At 45.3% G+C, this 20,762-nt stretch overlaps 1 protein-coding gene across 3 annotated transcripts in view; it reads right to left on the reverse strand.

Moving 5' to 3' along the window:
- The window catches only part of TSPAN7 (tetraspanin 7), a 191,163-nt gene that overhangs the window by 81,606 nt on the left and 88,795 nt on the right, over positions 1–20,762 (reverse strand). For 2 of the 3 annotated variants that reach the window (XM_051618646.1, XM_051618628.1), the window contains 3 exons: positions 18,895–18,978; positions 11,800–11,872; positions 10,452–11,563 (listed from right to left, as the gene is read on the reverse strand). In XM_051618646.1, coding sequence (XP_051474606.1) covers positions 11,804–11,872; positions 18,895–18,978 — 153 coding nt within the window. In that variant the 3' untranslated portion in view covers positions 10,452–11,563; positions 11,800–11,803. Of the gene's footprint in view, positions 1–10,451; positions 11,564–11,799; positions 11,873–18,894; positions 18,979–20,762 lie in introns of those variants that run through there. The other variant, XM_051618637.1, reaches the window with a different exon arrangement.

The raw sequence follows: 20,762 nt of genomic DNA on the forward strand, positions 1-20,762 counted from the left end.
AGTATTTGGCACCCGGCATAACTTGTTTTCCTCTAGCAGACCTGGCAGATCAATCAGCAGAAACCAAACTGGGACCAGTTTCAGGTGTCTGCCCTTTGTTTCCCATTGATTTCAGAGCTGCCTCAGTGAGAGGCTAATGAGGGCTGCGGGTGCCAGGTGCTGCTGGGGAATGCCACCACACATCCTTCCCCCCATGGAACTGCCACCGTATTCACCAAGCAGCGAGAGCAACTTTGATAAGCTCAGGAGGTGAAATGGCAAGTACAACTGTGAAGCTTGGAAGCGAAGCACCAGAAAGCAGAGCGCAAGTTACTGCTTGTCACTTAGCAGTGACAAACATGAGTGCAACCAAAACAACAGCATTATCCGATTAACAAGCACCTGCAACCCGATGGGAGTGGATCTGCAAAGGCAGGGGATCTGTCAGCTGCCACTGCAATGCCACGGTGAGTGCCACAATAAATAGATAAAGTGGGAATAGAGGGTGATGGGGTAAGAGGGGGAACTGCAATAGTGCTGAAAGGGACACTGTCAGAGCTTCTGGCCTGAAATTAGATCTCCTGAGCTCCTGCATGAATGTGTGGGAGATACAATGTGATATTGCAATGGGGCTTTGCCTGATGGCTTCACTGAGACATCCAAGAATGCAACGAGCCTGCATTCAAGCACAGAGACTATAAATCTTGGCATCCCCTTTGCTTGCAGTCCTGAACAAGCAGAACAACACTGCAATTGGGAATACCTCAAAGAGAGTGCCTGCTACATTCATGCTTGGGACCACTCTGTCCACCCCCAAATTCATCTCTGCTGCCCTAGAAAACTATGTCTCAGAAACACGTATCAGCTTTAAAAGCACTCAGTCACTTTTATCCCTCCCCTGCCACATGCTCTGCCTTCCCATAAGGTAAAAAATATATTCAATTTCAATCAGAGCATAAGCTATACAGGTATATTACACAACGATGATGGTGATGATGATGATGGTGATGATAATGATACATGGCATAATAACTCTTTTACACACACATAGAGATATGAGTATCACCATGCACTTCCTTCTTACTTTATAGAAAATACTCAGTATATTAAATGTCACCTAAGCATGGCCTATCGGAGTGCTAGGCTACTCTCCCTCATCTTTGTTAAGTCATGGGCAACAGGAGAGGTGCCTGAAGACTGGAGGAAAGCAAATGTCACTCCAGTCTACAAAAAGGGCAAGAAGGAGGACCTGGGTAACTACAGACCCGTCAGCCTCACCTCCATCCCTGGAAAGGTGATGTAAAACTTACCCTTGATGCTATCTCTAGACATATCTAGGATGAGAGGGCCATTAGGAGCAGTCAATGTGGTTTTACCAAGGGGAAGTCATGTTTGACCAACCTGATAGCCTTCTACGAGGATGTAACTAGATGGATAGATGATGAAAGTACAGTAGGTGTAGTTTATCTTGATTTCAGTAAAGCATTTGACACTGTCTCCCACAGCATCCTCATCAAAATGTTGAAAATATTAATTAGGGGAGAAAAACAAAAAAAGATTGGACTTTTAATGCAATTTTGAAAGTTGTACCAACACAGGGCTGGAAGGGACTGCCAGGACTGAGAAACATGGCTTTTCTAGATCCCCACAGTTCAGTCTGTGGGTTGTGCCCTCCACAGCATGACTCTGGGTATAGTGACTCTAGGTATATTGGACTAACTGGCAGAAAAGCTAGGCCCTTTGCTATTTGCCCCCACGCCATCTAGGTGGACTTATCACAGAAAGGTTGAATTTCTGAATGTCTTCTGGGTGCTGGGACTCCATAATGCTGTGAGGTGAAGCTCTGCTCTGCACCAGCTTGTGTGTTTGCCAGGGAAGGGATGGAGACTCCCAGGGGGCACATGAGCCCTCCCTGGCCAGTTGATGGCAGCTCCCTGGGGTGCTGGTGCCAGGGTGAGCTGCTCAGCCTGGGGTGAGGGGGGATGCTGCACCTGTGCCATGCACAGTGGCCCTTTGGCACAGCCCAGTGAAGCCACCTTGTCAGAAGATGAATGAGGTCCCGCAGATGAAAAGGCCTCCTTTTTTGCCTCCTAAATCTATTGCTTTCTTTGGGCAGCAGGAAATATACTGCCTTGTTGGAATCCATGTCTTAAAAGCAGCTTTTTTTTTTTCTTTTTCCTCCCCCAGAGAAATAACAGAATTTGCTGTGAATTTTTGGACACCTGTGCACACAGCATGGCTTTTTTTGCCCACAAGTGTGACCTTGGAAAACTTATCCTACTGATAAAGAAAAGGGGCTCGAATCATTCTCAAATACAAGACAATGGTTGGCAGAAGAGAATTAGGGAGGCTGAGGAATAGTAGTAACCATAAGTCTGAGAATAACCCAATGGCAAACTCAACAGCTCACTTGTGCCCCAGCTAAAAATTGCCTCCTGACTATTGTAACTGTGCAGGGTGTCTAGCATTTGAAACCCTCCTGGGATGGGCAGCTGTGTGCAACTGCCCTCAATGCTACAGGCAAGTTTATTGCAGGCAGCAATGCAACAAGAACATTGGCCATGATTTGGCCACTGGTTGGACAGGTGGAGCTTCAGCTTTATGATGGACTATCACATTGCCGTGTCACTTCAGGCCAAGACAAATAGTTCATTGAATTTCCATCATTCCCTTTCAACTTAACTCTTCTTGGAGCATCCAGCCACAGGCTGCTTATGGGGAAGGCAAAAGTCTGGCTGTCAGGGACTGGGTTCTGGAGCCCAAGGCTCAACCAGCAGCACCACTGCTGCAGCTGCTGGGGTCTGAACTGCTTGGTTGGTGCTTTTTTGGGCTGGAATTTCAGTGCCTTTGCAGAAAAGCAGTCTGACCAGGAAAGCGCTGTCATTAATCATCTCAGTCACCCAAAGAGAGCCAGATTTGCTGTTATTTAAACAAGCATCAGTTGATCCACTAGGAAATATTAAAAACAGCAGAAGAACAGCAGTTCAGGTTCAGCAGTCACTATCATTTTGGTTTATTGTTGTTGATATGCCTTTTTTTTTAAGGGAGACTGCAACTTTGTAGCTGGAAAAAGCTGAGCTCCTTACTCCAGTGGCCCAGGGGGAGCCTGGATTTCTGTGCATCTCCCACCCTACTGTCATGACATCCTTTTCTGATAGGGAAACTTAGGCACATCACATTCATCTCAGGACTCGAAGGAAGCTATTCAAAGACCTGGGATAACATGTGAAAGAAGAGCAATGCTGTCCTTCTTCTTACTCTGTTAGCCTTTGCTCTCGAATCTCTATCATGCACGGCTGTCCTCAGGAAGCCCAGCAAAGTTATCCAGACAGGAAGCTGGAGGGAGGAGGTGCTGGATGTGTCTCCCTGTGGCAGTGACATCCTAGGAAGGACAGTGACTAGCCTTCAGGCTGACAGGGGCTGACAGACCTGGCCCAGGGGCTGGTGCAGGGCAGCTTGTAGATACTAGCTGTCCAGGCTTTACATATGCTGTGCCTACCTGGGATAGGTTCCTTACATTCTTTATTAATGGGAGTTTTGAGGGGCAGACAATTTAAAGGGAGAGTTTGTGAGCATCTCCCACATCTCCCACTTCTATACGTGCACCTCTGTACTGGTCACAGCTCCTATGGAACCCAAGCATCCTCATCCCATTGCAACTCCACTGAAAAGCCACTGGCACAGCCTGGTTTTGAGCTTGTAGCTGTCTTTAAGCCTTAGGGTCTGACCTGTCCTAGCTGTAACTACTAGCAGCTAGTATTTCTTGGCTCTGTGGCTGTGGTGGCATTAGAGGATACTTTCCTTTCCAAGCTTCAACCATTCCTACAAAAACTAACTTTCCTAGTATTGGGAGAAAATGAATGATGGGAAATACAGCCTCCAGCACACTGTATGAATCAAGAGGAGACCTAGCCCTTTGTTCTATAGAAAGCTAACACCAAGTCTTCGTCCATTCCATTTATTGAAAACAGCAAAAAACAACCAGAAGAGGGCAACTTTTTAAAAAGTGAAAGCTGCAAATACAAACACATTAATTTAAAATACTATTATATTAAAGAAAAAAACAACACACCCAAACAAACTTCAGGATTCAGGTCTTCTCTAGAATCCTCAGGTCTGTAAAAGTGATGGGAAAGCTTTTAAGCTTGTTCTGTGGGGGGCTATGCCAGCAGCCCCCCAGTCAGCAGCAGTAGCCTGTGTCTTCACCAGGCTTAGCAAGGACCACCTGGAATGTGTGGGTCAGAAGGGAGTGATGCTTCATGGAATGGTAAGGATGCTCCCAGGGCAGGGAAACAGAAATCACAGTTTCATCTGCTTAGCCTGTGAGGGCTGTACCTGCCTATACCGTGCCTTTCCACCCTGAGGAGAACCAGGCAGCTGTGATGACCATGAATGTGGTGTCAGAGCAGGACAGCCACTGAATTGAGAAGTCCATGTGATTTTTTGCATCTGCACCAATACATACCTCACTGAAAATGCCAACAATCAAAAAGGAGGACTAGGGAAGGGATGCTGTCACCTGCTGCTTGTTCCCTGTGGTGCCAATGGGTTAAGCAGTGAAGGGAAGACAGCAGGGACATGCAACTCTCTGCAACTAGGCTGAGATCTCCCAGGCAGTAAAATGATCACATCCAGACAACCACATAGCCAAGTCATGTTCCACCCAGTCAAGCTCTATGGACATGTTCAGCCAAAGGCAGAAGCCAGCACTCGTGTGTCTCCTCTGGCTTCCTAAGCTGTGCACCCAGGCACAAATGAGGCACTGGTCTTTTTGTATGCTTTGCTTCATTTCCTTAATGAAGAAGAAGTGAAGGCATTGCACTAATCCAAGCAAATTATTAATGACCTTTTATTTTGAAACAACCAGCTCCAGTGTTCAGCAGAATAGGATTGCCTCTTGTTTGTGACTGTCCTGCCGCCTGAGTTGACGAACAACATTGTTTCAGAACAACATTTAGCTGAAGTAGATTATTATTGGGTTGACTACCCCTTGGGGTGTAATGAAAAGCATTCATTAATTCTCAGGGCAGGAGGGCTAATTACTTTTTTATAAAAAACTGTGCTAACTGCCAATAACTTTTTTATTGAATGGGACTCACAGAGATTATTTTGATTGACTTTTTGATTTTCCTTTCACATTGCAGCACTTAAAATGCATAGTCCAAACGTGGGGAGCATCTTAGGTTTTCTGGGTAAGCACTGGGAGGAAATCCCACCATTACAGACCTGTGGCCTACAAGAGCCTACTCTTACCTCAGTGCTTGAACTTCCTGGCGTGCTGGCCAGGGTTTTCTGAGCCTGATACCTTCACACTTCTTCATGCTTCCACACAGCAAGCAAGGCTTGTTTTCTGTTCTCCCTTAGGGTTTGGCATTGATTTTGGCAGGCTGTGGGTGCCAGCGTGGCAGGGGGGTTACGCAGGGCTTGGGATGGTTCCCCACGAAAAGGCTGAGCTCTACTTCACCTGCAGGGAGGAGGCAGCCCCCAGCACTGCAAGTGTCTGGGCTGCATGGAGGTAAACAGAGCAGCACACAGCAATAACCCACAGGCTCAGTGCACCAGCTCCTGTACCTGGGAGAAGGACTCATTCATCTGACATTTGGGTCACACTGAACTCCAGGATGAATAAAATTCTAGGCAATTATTTGTTTGCTTTTAATTACAAATAACCGTAGGGCTGAAGATGCCAAATAGCCAGCATAAGCACTAACCAGTTCTTTTGAGCAAACATTACATTACAAACACAAGGTTAAAGGTAAGTCCTACAGAAGCACAGAAAGCCCATGGAGCCAGAGCAGGACGTTACTGGTGTCCTGCAAAGCCTCGGGTAGTGGCCACAGATTGATGCTGCCCATGAATTTCATTGTAGGGTGCACTGTGGTATCTTCTAGCAGACTGACACCTGCAGACTCCCACAAAAGGCTTCTCTAACCATCAGGAGGATGTAAGGGTTGTCATGGCAGGCAGCAGTCCTGCAGACACCCCTGCTGCTGGCCTGAGCTGCCCAGGCTGCTCACATCAGAGCTGGAGATCGCTGTACCACTGTGTCAGACACATGAGCAGGGTGAAATACTTCCCACTTTAAACCCTTTTGACTGCAATAAATAAATAAATAAGTAGTGATATACTTTCTCTCCTCTTTTTTCTCCCCCCATCCTACCCCAGCAGTTCTCCTACTGGGCATCAGCCTTGTCTCACATCATGTTCCTGACTCTCTGCTCAGGAAGTTAAAGCACACAAACCATGGCTTCCATGCAAGCCAGAAAGTTGTCCTTGCCTCCCCTCTGGAAATAATTGCAATTTAAAAAATACTAATGTTTTTTACTTGGATGAATAATTTCCATTTTCAGAACAGATAGGGCTTTCAAAAATGACTTTTCACTTCTGAGTGCCCTGAGAGGTTTTGAAAGGGCTGCATTCCCAAAAAGTAGGTCACTCAGCACTTCCTGAAAGTTAGAACATTTTAGAAATACCTCCAGAGGATTGCCTGAAATCTACTGCTTCTGAAAGTCTTGGCCAAGAGACAGTGTTATACGAGTACAGTGAATAAGAATTAGCATTCTGGTCATTTAGTAGCTGTATTGGGAATGTACATCACATAAGGAGTTGGCACTGTTGTATATTGCACCAGGGATGTTATATATGTGTAAAGGAGTGAAGGACTGCAACCTAAACTAAGTACTCAGTGCCACCTATAGATAGCTTCAGCAGAGACCAAAAATAGCCATGCTGCAGTTACCGTGGAGCAGAACAGACTCCAGAGCTTGAGGAGCTGCTGCTTCAGCATGGCTTGCTTTTCATGAGCTTACATATTCCAAGTATCTCCAGTCATGCCAGGCAGAAACGAAACGTCCTTTGAATAAAACTTTTCCTGGCTGCAACAGTAACAGGTGCAATGACAAGAAAAGGCAAAAGCAAGTGTTTTTTTTCCTTTAGAAACGGACCAAACTGGTAAAATCAGCTTGCAGAAATTCAACCAGCTTTTACAGGGCAAAGCAGTTTTACTTACAAAATAGTAGAAGTGTCATTTGTATGCTGAATCACAAAGATTTCTATTTTTATTACAGAGGTTCATACTGAAGTAGCCCTAACTCAGTCCTGTTAGAAGTCTGACATCCCCATCAATCCTAACCCTCTGTTGGGATGCCAGGTGTTTTATGCAGGGGGCTTGGTTGGCAGCAAATTATTTTGCTGTTCTTCAAATTATCTTAAATGGTGCTGAGCTATTCAAGTCAAGGAGCAGATCTACAGAAGACAACATCATTTTAGCCTCTGCATTGGGTTCTCTGAGGTGCAACAGGCTGAAATCCCTAAGCAGTCCTGTAAAGCCAGTCTCCTCCACAGCGATGCTTGCCCAGGAGTGGTGGCAGCCAGCAGGGCCCTCCAGCACAGCTGGCTGCTCCCAGAGCTGCAGTCTGATGCTAGTGTGAAAAATGGGCTAAATTATGAGAAGGGCTAGTTTTCCCTGGGTGAGGCCTACCCAGCTATCCCAGGCCAGGCAGGGCTAGATGCAGCTCAAGTTTTACCTGGCTGAAGCCTGCAGGTGACAGCTGTGACATCCTCACCAGGAAGGGATATGCTGCTCAGCATAATCCAGAGCTCACCTGAAAAGTCCCAATACCATGTGCCAGGGGCACCTCATTTTCCACTGCAGTCTGTAGCAACAAGATAGGGCAACCTCATGCCCCAAACTAAATATCTTCATGACAAGATTACCCTCTCTGGGTTGTCCTCAGCAGAAGCAAGTCCCACGAGACAGCTCAGGATGAGATGCACATGCCAGCTAATGCCACTGGTCCACCTTGCAGCCAAACCAAGCTAGCAGCTCACCAGGGCCACAACGAGGTGGTATCAATGCCCTTTCTTCCTTTTCCCATGGTTCTGCTCCACCTTCCACTCTCCTTGTACCCCAGCCATGCCCTGGTCCTCCCACTCCTCCTAGGACTCATCCAATCACCCCACCATTGCTTTGAATCCCAGACCTGCCCACCTTTCTTTTGCCCAGCTCTGGTGTAGTGATTGCAGTAAATGCAATTTTCTCACAGAGGGATCAGGCAGCCAGAGCCAGCCCAGCACAGAAGGAGCTGGCCCCCTCCTCTGCTGATTCAGGTCAGATCTGTGGAGATCCCAGTTAACACACCTACCCTATACAAGCAGGAGTGCTGCTGGGCTGAGGGAAACAATTGAGCACGCACTGACGGGCTTTGCTGAATGGATTCGATTCACCACTTAATGTCTTAAAGCTGAGCACATGCTTTACTGCACGGGGACAGGCAAGCTGGAGCAGTTTGGGGGCCTGCTGACCTGTCACCCAACATCAGCATCCTCAAAAGATACAGCTCTTGGCACAAACAGCTCTTTCTTTCAGAAAAAAAAAAAAGAGAAAGAAAGAAAAAAAAAAAAGGAAAAAAACTGAGCAGAGGCTGGTGCTTTTCCACTCCGGAAGGTCACTGGTGGCTCCTGTGGGAGGAGGCATCAGCCTCACCCTCCTCCTTCCCCCCTGTGGGTAGGGGAGACTTCCTCGGGAATGAACAGGGGAGGGAAACTGGGGCAGCTGGTGGGCCAGTTCTTTCTGGTGTGGAAAAACATCCCCCTGGAAACTTCCTGTGCCTGCAGAAGAAAGGCACTGCTCCAGCATCGTGTAGCCCCAGCAACCAAGCAAGACACTGCAACAGTTTTTAGGCCCTAGGGAGGGACTGCAAATTTGAGTGCTGCAACCAGCAGATTTGTCCCCAGCAAAGTACGTACAAACTGCCCAGCATTTCTGCAGGTTCTGTATTGGTGTTCTCCACATTTAAAGACGTCCCGCTCCCTTGCGGCAGATGCTTTATTTAGGGCAGACTTAAATTTGTCAACCAATTCCCTCTTCTTGTATTTACACATCTCTATTTCAAATTAGTTTTGACAGGCAATGGGAGGAGGAGGGGGGAAGGGGGCTGGATGGCTCGCCTTTGTGAGTGCTTTATCTGCTCCGAGGTAAAGCAATATTTAGTAGGGGAAAAAAATCAGTAAAATGACTTCCACACTTCCATAGGAAAAGTGCTCCAAACTTCACCGTGTGCTATTCATTTACAGTGGTGGGGGAACATCTCAGATACAGGAGAACTTGGGTAAACATGTCTTCAGCTGGAAGTCAATGCATTCCCAGCCATAACAGCATCCTGTCACAAAACCCACTTCAAACTCCCCAACACCTTAATGTGCCTGTCACCCAAACACAACTTTTAACAGGGAAAATGCAAGTGATGAAGAAAATATGAGTTGCTCATGTTTTCCACAAAAGAAAGCAGGCCTGTGGAAGTGTGTTACAGTGTGCCTGGCTCTCAGCACACCCAGAGCTTTGGCTCCTGGGCACCACAGAATACAACCTGCTGAAGAACACAGATGTGAGGTTGTGTATTTTGGAGCTGGGCTGAAAAATACAAACTGTGACAGAAACCAAATGTGAAGCTCTGAGTTGTAATCAAATCTAGAAGCAGAGACTGAGCAGCAAATAGCAGCTTTTTGTTTGGGCAGAGGATAAAAATCTATAAAATCCGTTACCTGTGTTTCAAAAGCAACAGAGAGTACTGATTTCCCATCCTCAAGGCAAAGCCTCCAGGGTCCACTCCCCCCTGCTTGGGAAGTGCTTTCTGAATTAAGCCAAAGATGCCACAGGGGTTTTTAAGACATGCCACCTCAGTGCAAAGCTGCAAGCCTTTCTGTAGTTGTGGGTCAGAGCACAGCAACCACACCAGAACTGCTCAAACGTTCATGAGGAGGTGATGCTGGAGGCACCAGGCAGGGCAGAGCCCTGGGTGGAGGGTCACAGTAACTGGATGATGGGTGGCACTGAAAGCTGGGCAGACAGACGGAGGATGGGCTGGGACTCTGGCAGCTCTACAGGCTGCACAGCTCCCCACAGCTGGAAGGCTACAGGGATTCCCTGCTTAAGTCTTCTTCTCTGTCCACGTTGCCCATGTAAGGGTCCAAAACTTCCAGGTGTGAACTTTCATGGGCTTTCCATCAGATCTTCAACATCCATGTATTCAAAGAAGAAAGAGCGAAGTGCCTGCATTCCACGAATGCAGCAGAGATGGCTTTTAGCCAGCTCCTTCAACTCCACATCCCTCTACTCCCCAGCCTCACCAAAATCAGAGATAAATGCTTAATGTCAAAATCCTGCACAGTGCTAAGGAGGGGTTATTAAACACTGCAGATCATTATCGGTCATGAGAAGAAAAATTGCAAAGCAGAGGGTATGTATTTGCCACGTGGTGAAACCAGCTGTGGAAGGTTTTTCTAAGCATTTTGAAACAATTCCAGCTCTTTTTTCCTAGGGCAATAATGTTTTTTTTCTGTCACAAGCAAGTTAGTTGTTAAAATATGCATAAAGACATGTCACTCCAAGCTGTGCACTTGTGTCTCGTGTTCACTCTCCCCATCAAAAGAGTTTTGTTATGACTAAAGAACGAAAAGGAAGCAGCTAAAAATCTGTAATGGTTCCGTTTATTAATACGTATATCACAAATACTCACAATATCAATGCATTCTCATTGGCATGCTAGACAGAGGCATTATTAAAAAAGTCCTATTTTTTTAAAAAGGTTTTAAACTTTTGCTTTCCCCCAAAAATATTTCATATGCCTGTTGGTTTTTTTTTTTTGTGATTTTTTTTGTGTGTGTGTTTTTATTTAGATTTGATTGAACCATGTATTTGGTGGCTGCAACCTCAATGCAAAAAGAAACAAAAAGAAAGAACAGGAAAGAAGTATGAAGGCCGCAGTACAGCACAGTTCAATTAGTTCATAACTATCTAATAAAAATAAAGGAAGCAAAACTCCTGCCTTCACAGTAAGCAACAACACAGCTTAATAACAGTATTACACAGGATCAGGTTCAGAGGCAAAATGCACTAGACAAAGCCTACCGGGATACGCACTAGGCATACAACACTGAGTAAGAATCAAAGATGTAGAAGAACATCAGGAATAACGGTTCCCTTCAAGCACAACATTTTAACATCATTTTCAAGTATCTTTATGTTATGTTATTGATTCCTTTGTTTTTAGGGAAGGGGGGCAGGCGCAGGGAAGGGGGAAAGGATGAAAACCTTAGTAAAGCAATAAACAAAAAAAGAAATTAAGATAAACCCCAAAAGAATATATATTTCATATACTGGTTTATATGAACGTGTGCAACACTTATTAACCATGGTGAAAGGCTAATTGTGCCCTCCAGTCACTACATGCACAGCCCGATCAACGCTGTTAATGAATTACCTTTGTTAATTTACGATGCAACTACTGTGTGACCAAGAACATACATACGGTGCCGTCCTACGCCGAGCTGTGGGGATGGGGTCGGGGTCTGGAGGACCTGGCTGCTCTCAGTGGCACCGTGGTACTTCACAGAATGGTACACTAAGCATGGGACAGAGTCTGGAAGGTGAGGTGTGAGTGTGAGCGCGCACGTGCTTGCTTGTGGGGGTGTGGGTGTGCGTGCGTGCGAGAGACAGTGTGTGCTATAACATTCGTTTCAGTCTTTCTCCAGTTCTGCAGCTCCTGATCTTCAGTCAGGCTCTGGACTTCGCACTCCTGAAAGACTAGAGAGTAGGAGGAGGAGATAAAAAAAACAACAGTGGGTTGCTTTGGTTGCTAACAGTGCTCATGGCACAGAATATTGGGATGAAAATCCCAAAGCAAATCTTATGTGGGAAGACGTAACTCTTGAACATGCTGAGCGTCTACAACTTGCCCACTATCGTCAGCAGAAGCAGCACAGCCAGGACAATACACTGGGTGTATCTAGCACACTGCATGGAAAGCAGGGAAAGCTCACCTTGTTACACCATCTCGTACTGGTTAGCAGTAATAAACCGGGACAGACAGCATGCCAGCAGCATCCCAATCAACTGTTCCGGACAAAAATAGAAGTTAAACTAATGCAGAGCAAAGGAGAGGCCACGTTTCATATTCTGGGGTTATTATGCACAACGTTTTTATGCCCTATCTTAAGGACTGCTCTCATCAGAAAAGCAGCACTAAAATCGCCCGTCTTTCTTCACTGCATCTTCCTCTTGACTGTTAGCAGAGCGTATTTATTTGACAGACAGCGTTGTCTTTTTGCTGCTTTTCAACCCCGTTGCCACTGCCTGGCCATGTCAGACGGGGCTCTGTGAGCTGGTGGGGGTGGGTCTCAGTACACCTCTGGCTGCAGTTCCCCCACAAGCCCCACCTGAGTCTCTCACCACCACCCACCACCACCAAGAGCTGGTGGCTCCCTTTGCCAATAGTGTGCTGGGGAAAAGCTTCCTAATGCCCCCAGGTGGTTATGCTTTCTTTACAAATGATGCGGCACGGGAGAAATGAGGGTTATAAATCTGGAAATAAATGAAAAAAGAGTCTTTCACTATTCCCTTGGCTGTCACTCAGATTATTGAAAACAGATCCCTGGCTTCCACTTGTCAATAAGCACTCAGTCATTTCAACGTTTTGCCTATTGCAGTTTGTTAGCATTTCCTGCCTATGCCAACAGCGTTAATATACTGTAAATAATTCAACCTTGCTTTTCTCATTTGGATTGGTCAATTAATTAGCCCATGAGCACATCCAGATTGTTACAGCTCATCCCTGGCTGTGGGGGTGAGGCGAGAGGGCCACCTTTGCAGTTGGACCAGCCTTCCTGGACCTGGCTCCAGGCAAGGGCTGTCCCAGCTGCTGCAGCTGGCTCTCCCATGCCCGTGGGCACCACTTCAGCCTGTCTCCTGCTGCTGCGGGCAGAGAGCATCCCGAGGGAGCGGTGCTTACGGAGGGAGTTCCCAACCCTTGGGCAGCAGCAGAGCTCCCTCAGACTCCGCAGAGCATCAGTAGGTAATGCTCAGCTGGCTGAGCAACCAAATTGTCTCCTTCTTCTATTTCATGCTCGGGATTGTGTGTCCTTTCCTCTAGACTGTCAGTGCTCCCTGTTAAAGTGATCATCATCAAAACACACATCTTCTCTACCAGCTGATTGCTTGATTTAGACTGGTATCAGGCCAGAGCAAGACAAAGCCAGGGTACCTCAAATCCAGATAAACTGTTTTCTGCCTCTAAGATGTCACATTCCTGGACAGGCTATGCTTAATTTGCCAGAAATTTGCTCCCTCTCCTGTTTCAGTGTCCACCAGGACTGTTCCAGGCATCTCATAAGGGCACAGAGTCACCTTTAAAAGCAGGTTGACTCCCCTCTGTTCCCCACACACACACACTGATTTTGGCATCAAATACTAAGGATTACACTGCCTGGCTGTGTATAACATCTACTTATAACTAGATGTGGGACACCAGTAACACCTCCAGTAAAAACCTAAGCTACTAGGGTTCAGGGGTTGTATTTTCACAGTTGCCAAAAGAGATGTGGGTGCTGGAAATCCTCTTCAGCTTTTGAAAATCGTGCTTCATGCCAAGAAGACATTTTAGCCATCAGGTTGCCTTTTCTACCAAACTTCTCTAGATGGGTGTTCCAGTAGGAAACTTAATTGGTAGCTGGAATGCTCATCCACTCACCCAGGAGTCCACTGACCAGTGATAAGGATGCCAGCTTATTCTAGCTGGACTTTGGCTTTCCATGCTTAACTATTCCAGTCACCATGATGATGATTTTAACAATTTGGCTGCTTGGAAAGTGTTGCTGAAAACCCACCACATTCTGGAAGTTTACTGGAGCTTTGACTCTCCTGCTGCTAATGCGTGCAACGTTTCTTTAGCTCAGTTCTATTTTGCAGAATGAGATTTCCATTTTGGAGAGCAGTATGTATTTCTCTACACTCTGACAGGCAGAACAGAGTTAAGTGCCTCTAGGTGGCCCTGTTCCACCTGCTTCACTACCGCATAGGCTGAGAGACCTGGGGCTGTTTAGAGAAGAGAAGACTGACAGGGGTCCTTATACAAATATCTGAAGGGCAGGTGTCAAGAAGGAAGGGCCAATCTCTTTTCAGTCGTGCCCTGTGATAAGACAGGGGGTGTGAACTGGAACACAGGAAGTTCCACCTCAATGTGAGGAAAAACTTCATTACTGTGAGGGTGACAGAGCACTGGAACAGGCTCCCCAGAGAGGCTGTGGAGACTCCTTCTCTGGAGACTTTCAAGACCCATCTGGATGCGTTCCTGTGTGACCTGCCCTTCGTGGTCCTGCTCTGGCAAAGCAGTGTTGGACCTGATAATCTCCAGAGGTCCCTTCCAACCCCTACTGACATTTTATGATTCTGTATTTCCCCACCTCATCTCAGAAGTTACTTTTCTGCTTCAGTGCACTTTTCATTAAGATGAACTCGACGGCATTTTTCATCCTACTTATTTTCACTGGGTAAATTCTATCCCAGACCCAGATCAGCTCCTCCCTCATCCTACAATGGCCAATGATGTATGTACATTCAAGTTTTATTGATTTTTGCTTGTGTCATGAGGTACTTATTATTTCCCATCGCAAGCACTGCGATTATGGCCATCACTGTTCCCAGCCACAATCTGCTGCTTGTATCAGGTTTACAAAGTGAAAGATACTGCGGCCCATACAAATAGGAAGCCATGGGCCTTCCTTTCAACCTTCAGCTGCAGCAGACCTCCCCTGCTACCTTTAATTAGGGATCCTTCTGTTCTACACAGGCTGTAACTCTAATATTCAGCATGTCTAAGCTTTGTAGCATTAGCAGGCATGTGACAATGATTTGATTTACTAAAGTCACTCCTAAGACAAATGGCAGGTTACACATGAATGTAGCTTTTTGACCTTTGGCCCACTTACTAATTTTTGGCTTTGACCATATGCTGGTTTATGCACTTAAGTTGTTTTAGTACCGTAATATTAAACTTTTGTACGTCAAAAGTTATGGCATACTTATGGAGCCACTGCATACACATTTTATACAGCATTTCTAGCTTTTACCAGGACATAGGAGAACTATAATAAAAATCTGGTAAGTACTTAGAACACATATAAAACATATTTTTTCCAAACCATTCCCTGCAGTAGATTTTCACATTTAACTGACCCTCCTGTAGCCAAGAAGAGGTGATATTCATAGAATCATAGAACTATTAAGGTTGGAAAAGACCCTTGGGATCACTGAGTCCAACCATCATCCCTACTCTACAAAGTTCTCCCCTAAACCATATCCACCAAGACCACATCCAAATGACCCTTAAACACATCCAGGGATGGTGACTCAACCACCTCCCCTGGGCAGCCTATTACAGTGTTTGACCACTCTTTCTGTGGAAAAATTGTTCCTAATGTCCAGGCTAAACCTCCCCTACTGCAGCTTGAAGCCGTTCCCTCTTGTTCTGTCACTAATGACCTGTGAGAAGAGACCAGCACTAACCTCTCTACAATGACCTTTCAGGCAGTTGTAGAGACTGATGAGGTCCCCCCTCAGCCTCCTCTTCCTCAAACTAAACATTCCCAGTTTATGTGAGTCAGCCTCCTGTGCCATGATGTGCCTCTGGCACAGGTTTTATCTCCATGCTGAATCCAGAGTGATTAGTCTTTAGAAGCAACAAAATTAGTCTTCTGTTAGATTTAAGTCACATATTGGATCCCAAAACAGATCCCACTCTCTAACTCTGGTGCAAGAGGTGGCTGAGGTGTAATCCTGTGCTAGGGCCAAGTCTCAGCCTCGCTGAGCTCAGACAGGAGTTGCAGCAGACAAGGTGAATCATGTCTGCATCAGAACCGTGTCCACAGTCAGGCAGAGCTGCTTACGTCAGTGTTAACAGTGAAGAGGGCAGGTGGATGCTGCACTGCGGAGGGGGGTTGCAGCTGCATGAGAACACATCTTCAAATTATGGGAACTGCATGTGCTTGGGAACTGGTTGTGAACACATGGAGAGTGCCTGGCTTTCAGTCCTTCAGAGCAAAAGGAATCATTTAGCCTTAATGCTGCACTGAAACACCCTTATGCAAGGACCCTACTGCAACCACAGCCTATAACCCCTTCCAAAACCTGCCTCTTGTGCCCCTTAAGCTAATGCCCATGCTGTAGTTACACCTAGGCAAAACTCTCCATCATCTGTGCTGCCTGCATAATTTTATTCTCTGTTGGGCACAACACAGTGATCATTTCACTGCTCTAAAGAGCACCTGCTAAACTGAAATTATTCCAGCTGGAAGTCAGCATTGGCATCTATTTCCAAAAATAATCAAATTGTATTTTATCATTATTTCAAACTCGAGGAATAGTGCAGACAAAGTCAGCAACACAGCAGTTTCTTTCAAAACTTTTGACTCTGATGGAGAGGTCCATGGCAAGCCCGTAAGATGTGCAATGCCATTACATCAACTTCCCCTATTTCAGAGAATCAGCACATTCCGCATGCTAGTCAACACCTAACAAATCATGGGAAGGAAAGACCCTTGAGCATGCTTTACTGCAGAAGAGCAACATGATCTAATTTGTCTTTTATTTAGATTAAACCTATTCTCAGTAGGAACAGTGAAACCTTGCCTACAGCTGGAACACTGCCTGGCATTACTGCCAGCCACCGTTAACCCCAAATCAATTTGTAAACATCATCCCTAATTTGGTCCAGCAAAACAGATTAGGCAGTAAATTGTAACTGGCTGCCTTCTATTCTTCACACCCCAGGAGAGCTGCATTTTTCTCCTCTGTATCCATTCTCTTCTCCTTTTTACACATCCACAAACACCCCAAGCAGCTGGATGTCAGCTGGGAGTGCCAGAGCCTTGCACTCAGGCAGGGGAGCGACACCCCCAGCTGGCAGCAGGGTGCAGGCTGCCACCAGGCAGTGCGAGCTGCCAGAGCTGCATCCAATCCTACCTCTCTTTTCACTGGGAGCTGCAGCAGCAAGGTGTCTTGCCCCTGCCCTCCCCACCCCATGCAGCCTGCCACACTAGTCTTGCCTTGTGCCAAAGGGCTCCCGTGGCAGGGGACCCGCTCTGCCCACCCCAGCTTTCTGTATGGAGCTCACAAACATCTGATGACCCAAAGGAAACATCCTGGCACGTGCCAAAATACTAACAATTCCAGCTGCACTCTTCCTACAGCCTCCTTCTCAGCAGTAAACAGGCAAAGTAAGATGATGCTTTGCCTACTGTACATATGACACACCGATTAGAGGCTTTCAGGTAGCACTGGTCCCAACTGAGGCATTTGCACCAGTAGCATATGAACTGTAAAATCCTGCTCATCCTATTTTTCTTTTGGATAGCTTTACATGAGGCATTTTAAAATATGCTTTAAAGCCTTCTGGCTGTCTAGAAACGAAACTAAAAGATCAGAGTTCTATAGCAGTAATCAAGTAATAATCAAGGTTGGAGATGAGTATGAAGACAATCATGACCATTCAACAAGAACTAAAAAAGCCTATTAAAAGAAACACACCAAAACTCCCCCTGCTCTATGCACCAACAGGCTCCAGATGGGTCGTTTCACTGCTTCTGGATCCCAAAGATCTGACACCCAGGCACATACTGTCAGTGGCTGGCCATATGATGAACCAACGTTTATGCCCACATGACACAGGCCAACAAGCCAAATCACAGGATTCTCACACCTAACACCTAGGCTAGAAGGCATCAGGTGTCCGGATATGCCCAAGACAGGGCACTCAGTTTTAGGGCTCCCTCAGGTTGTGTGTACATTGACCAAGAAGACAGGGTGGCCATTCTCCACACGGCTTGGGGCCAGTTACTCTGAAGAACCTGAAGGCTGTTGTAACAGTGGAGCAAATTAAACCTCAGAGAGATGTAACTAAAACACTGTGTAGCTGAGCATGGGCTGACCACTAGGGGCAGCAGGGGCAAGAGGGCAGGGACAGCCCTCCCATTAATTCGCTTGCTTATCAAGGGCAACAGCAGTGGCAAATTACTGTGTGCAGCACAGTGCAAAGCTACGTGTAACTTGCTAAGTGAATTAATGAGTTTTAAGAAGTCAAATAACTTTCCTAGCACTTCATTTTTCCCAACCACTGGATAAACATAAGTCATTCAACTGATAAATTTGTATTTTCAGTGTTGCCTCAGGACCCAGATTTTTAGTATTTGTGAATGAACTTGCATGATTGTTTCAGAATATGACATTTGCAGTTGTACTATGTACTCTCTGCAGAGGGAAGGCAGATTGCTTCTCAGGTAGAAATGCTTTGGGCATCATACACATTGTCGTGTGTTTTGCTGCAGCACTTTGGCATTGCCCATGTTTCCCTCTTTCTCATTTTTGTTTCCAGGAGAGCCCTTGCCATCACACACAAAGTGATCAGTATAAAGGAGCATCTTGTTGAAAGATGCAGGTGTTTTCCTGCCCCTTCTTGATCAGAAGATTCTGACCAGACCTCTAGTTTTCCCAGCTCCTGTCTAGGTGAAAGCAGTTCTTAGCTCTCCTCTTGCCCCCCCCATGCCAAACTCCTTCTTGTGCAGGCAAGGAGTTGGTTTAATAATCTGATTTTGGCAGATCTCTGCTCAGTGCTAAAAGGAAAAATAGATTGATAAAATCAGGCACCAAAACCAGGTGCCCCTTTCCAGGCTCTGGGTCCAGGATGGGGAGGCCTGAAGGTACACTCTTGCTTGAATTCTAGGCTTCTTTAAGAAAAAATAGGAGTGCTTAGAAGATAGAAGCCTATCCAAACAATGGATAAGCTATTTGTCTTCTTAGCTGTTTATGCTCCATTGAAGCCAATGTTTTATTGGGTTAACCTCTATTTGACCCAGTGGAGGGACAAGTTGTTTTCCTTGAGCTAGTCATTAGCTCAACCGTAACTGATATTCCCAAGGAGAAACTTCATTTAAGTTGAAAAAAAGAAAATCAATGAACAGATGACCTCAGGACTAATGAGCGTGCTGAGTTCAATCCCTTTCCATAAGCCTTCCTTGCTTGAAGTCTGGGTAAAGAAAAAGAGAGATGGGGGAAAAGGGGGTGAAGGGAAATGTTTATGCACTTACCTGTGAGAATGCAATCCCAAAAGCCACTCCAGCTATGATTCCCATATTTGTCTCCATAAAACTGGTCACCAAGTCATAACAGCCCTGGAAAACAACATAATCATTCCTTGTATCGACCTTCCCTGCCATGAATGCATCCAAACAAATTTCTCATTTAAAAATGACTTGGGCTAGACAATATTTCTGTGGTAATTTCCAACAATGTCACCTTTTCATTTAATAACAATTCTGAGTGAACAATGGGAAGTGGAGGCAAAACCAGTTCTTTTTAGAAATAAATGTATTTCAGTACTTTCAGAAATAAATGTGATGTTACAGTCATTTATACAGGTCTTACAGAAGAAAGTCAGTTTGCATTATTTTTTTAAAAAACACCACATTAATATAGCTTTGACCTGAAACTAAACCACTAAAAATATAATGTTATAATACAATACAGGTGTCAAAAAAAAATAAATGATGCTGATTTCCTAATATTGCAGGTAGTTAATACAAGCATGCTTCAGGCATCCAATGAGGCATTCTGCTTGCCTTCGCCTGCCAAAGGACACCAGGCAAGGTACTGAGTATTGTGCTACTTTAAACTGTACAACAATAAAGGGTTTTGTGTGAAGTTTCTTGTCTTGCTTGCTCTTGGACAAAAAATTCCCTGTCCTGCTTCCCAAACCACATTTTCTCTCTCTAGCTCAGACCCTGAATCCATCAGCTGACTTGGTTCCTTCTGTATCAATTCACACCACACACCAGGGCCAGAAAATTCATGAACATTTCTGCCTTTCTCTTGGCTTTTTTGAGATGTCCCCTTCAGTATGATAATTTTCACCAAGTTTCTCACCTCACCTATTCTACTCCTCAAAAAAGCAATTGAAATTAGCTTTCCCAGTCTGTGATGTCTAAATTAATCTAAACCAGTGATGCAAAACTTGAAGAAAAAAAGGGTAATGCCTGTTTTTTTCTTTCATTACTAGGGTATCTGCCCACACAATCTAAAGCCATCTCTTAGCCACCTCCTCAAGTGACCAACAGCACTCTCAGTGAAAAGCCAGTCCCAAGGCATTTTACTGAATGTTATAATTTTATTCACATCATCAGAATTTGGAAAAACCAGAAATAACAGTGAGTTCCCTTTCCCAGTTTGGACTCCTATCTCATAAGAGAAGATTGTTTCTGCATTCCCTCTCCATCCACACTCCTCCCTCACTTCTGCAAACACTTCAGGAACTCTGCATTATTTCAGAGCATTGGATGCTTGTAAAAAATAACAGCTAGAAGGAAAGGATGGTGTCCTTTGTTAGAGGCAGGCTATTCAGGGACTAAATTGTATAATTTATTTAACCACTTTTATAATATCAAAGGACATTTTATTTAATACTGAGAGTAATGAAGTGGTAAACCTAATAGTAGCTGAGGACCAGCACAGCTGTAATTCAGTTCCAAAATGCTTATGTGTACATATTAATCCTTAATTACATCTTACAACAGTGTACAGTACGTCAGATTCAAGCTTGCTTACTTAATACATCAAGCAACTAGAGTTGTGTGTATCTTACATGTTATGAAATGAGATTAGATTTCTCAAGCAGTGCTTTCATTCTGTCTGACACGGCTTAATGTTCTCCCAGCTCTTCTGAAATCTGTTCTGTTCAACAGTCTTCAAGAGATGCAACATCTAACAGCAATGGTAATTTGAGGGAGACAGAAGATCTCGTTAAAAAAACATGAAAGGGAGATAGTTTAGATCACTCTCCTCATTTGAAGATTGTGTTCTCCCAAATCACAATCATCTGTTGCCTGAAGTGCATTGCATAGAGATGGCTTAATTGCTCAGTTCTTACTGTGCACAGAGTGAGAGTGCAAGAAGAACCCAA

Source organism: Apus apus, chromosome 1, assembly GCF_020740795.1.
Source record: "Apus apus isolate bApuApu2 chromosome 1, bApuApu2.pri.cur, whole genome shotgun sequence".
Lineage (NCBI taxonomy): Eukaryota > Metazoa > Chordata > Aves > Apodiformes > Apodidae > Apus > Apus apus.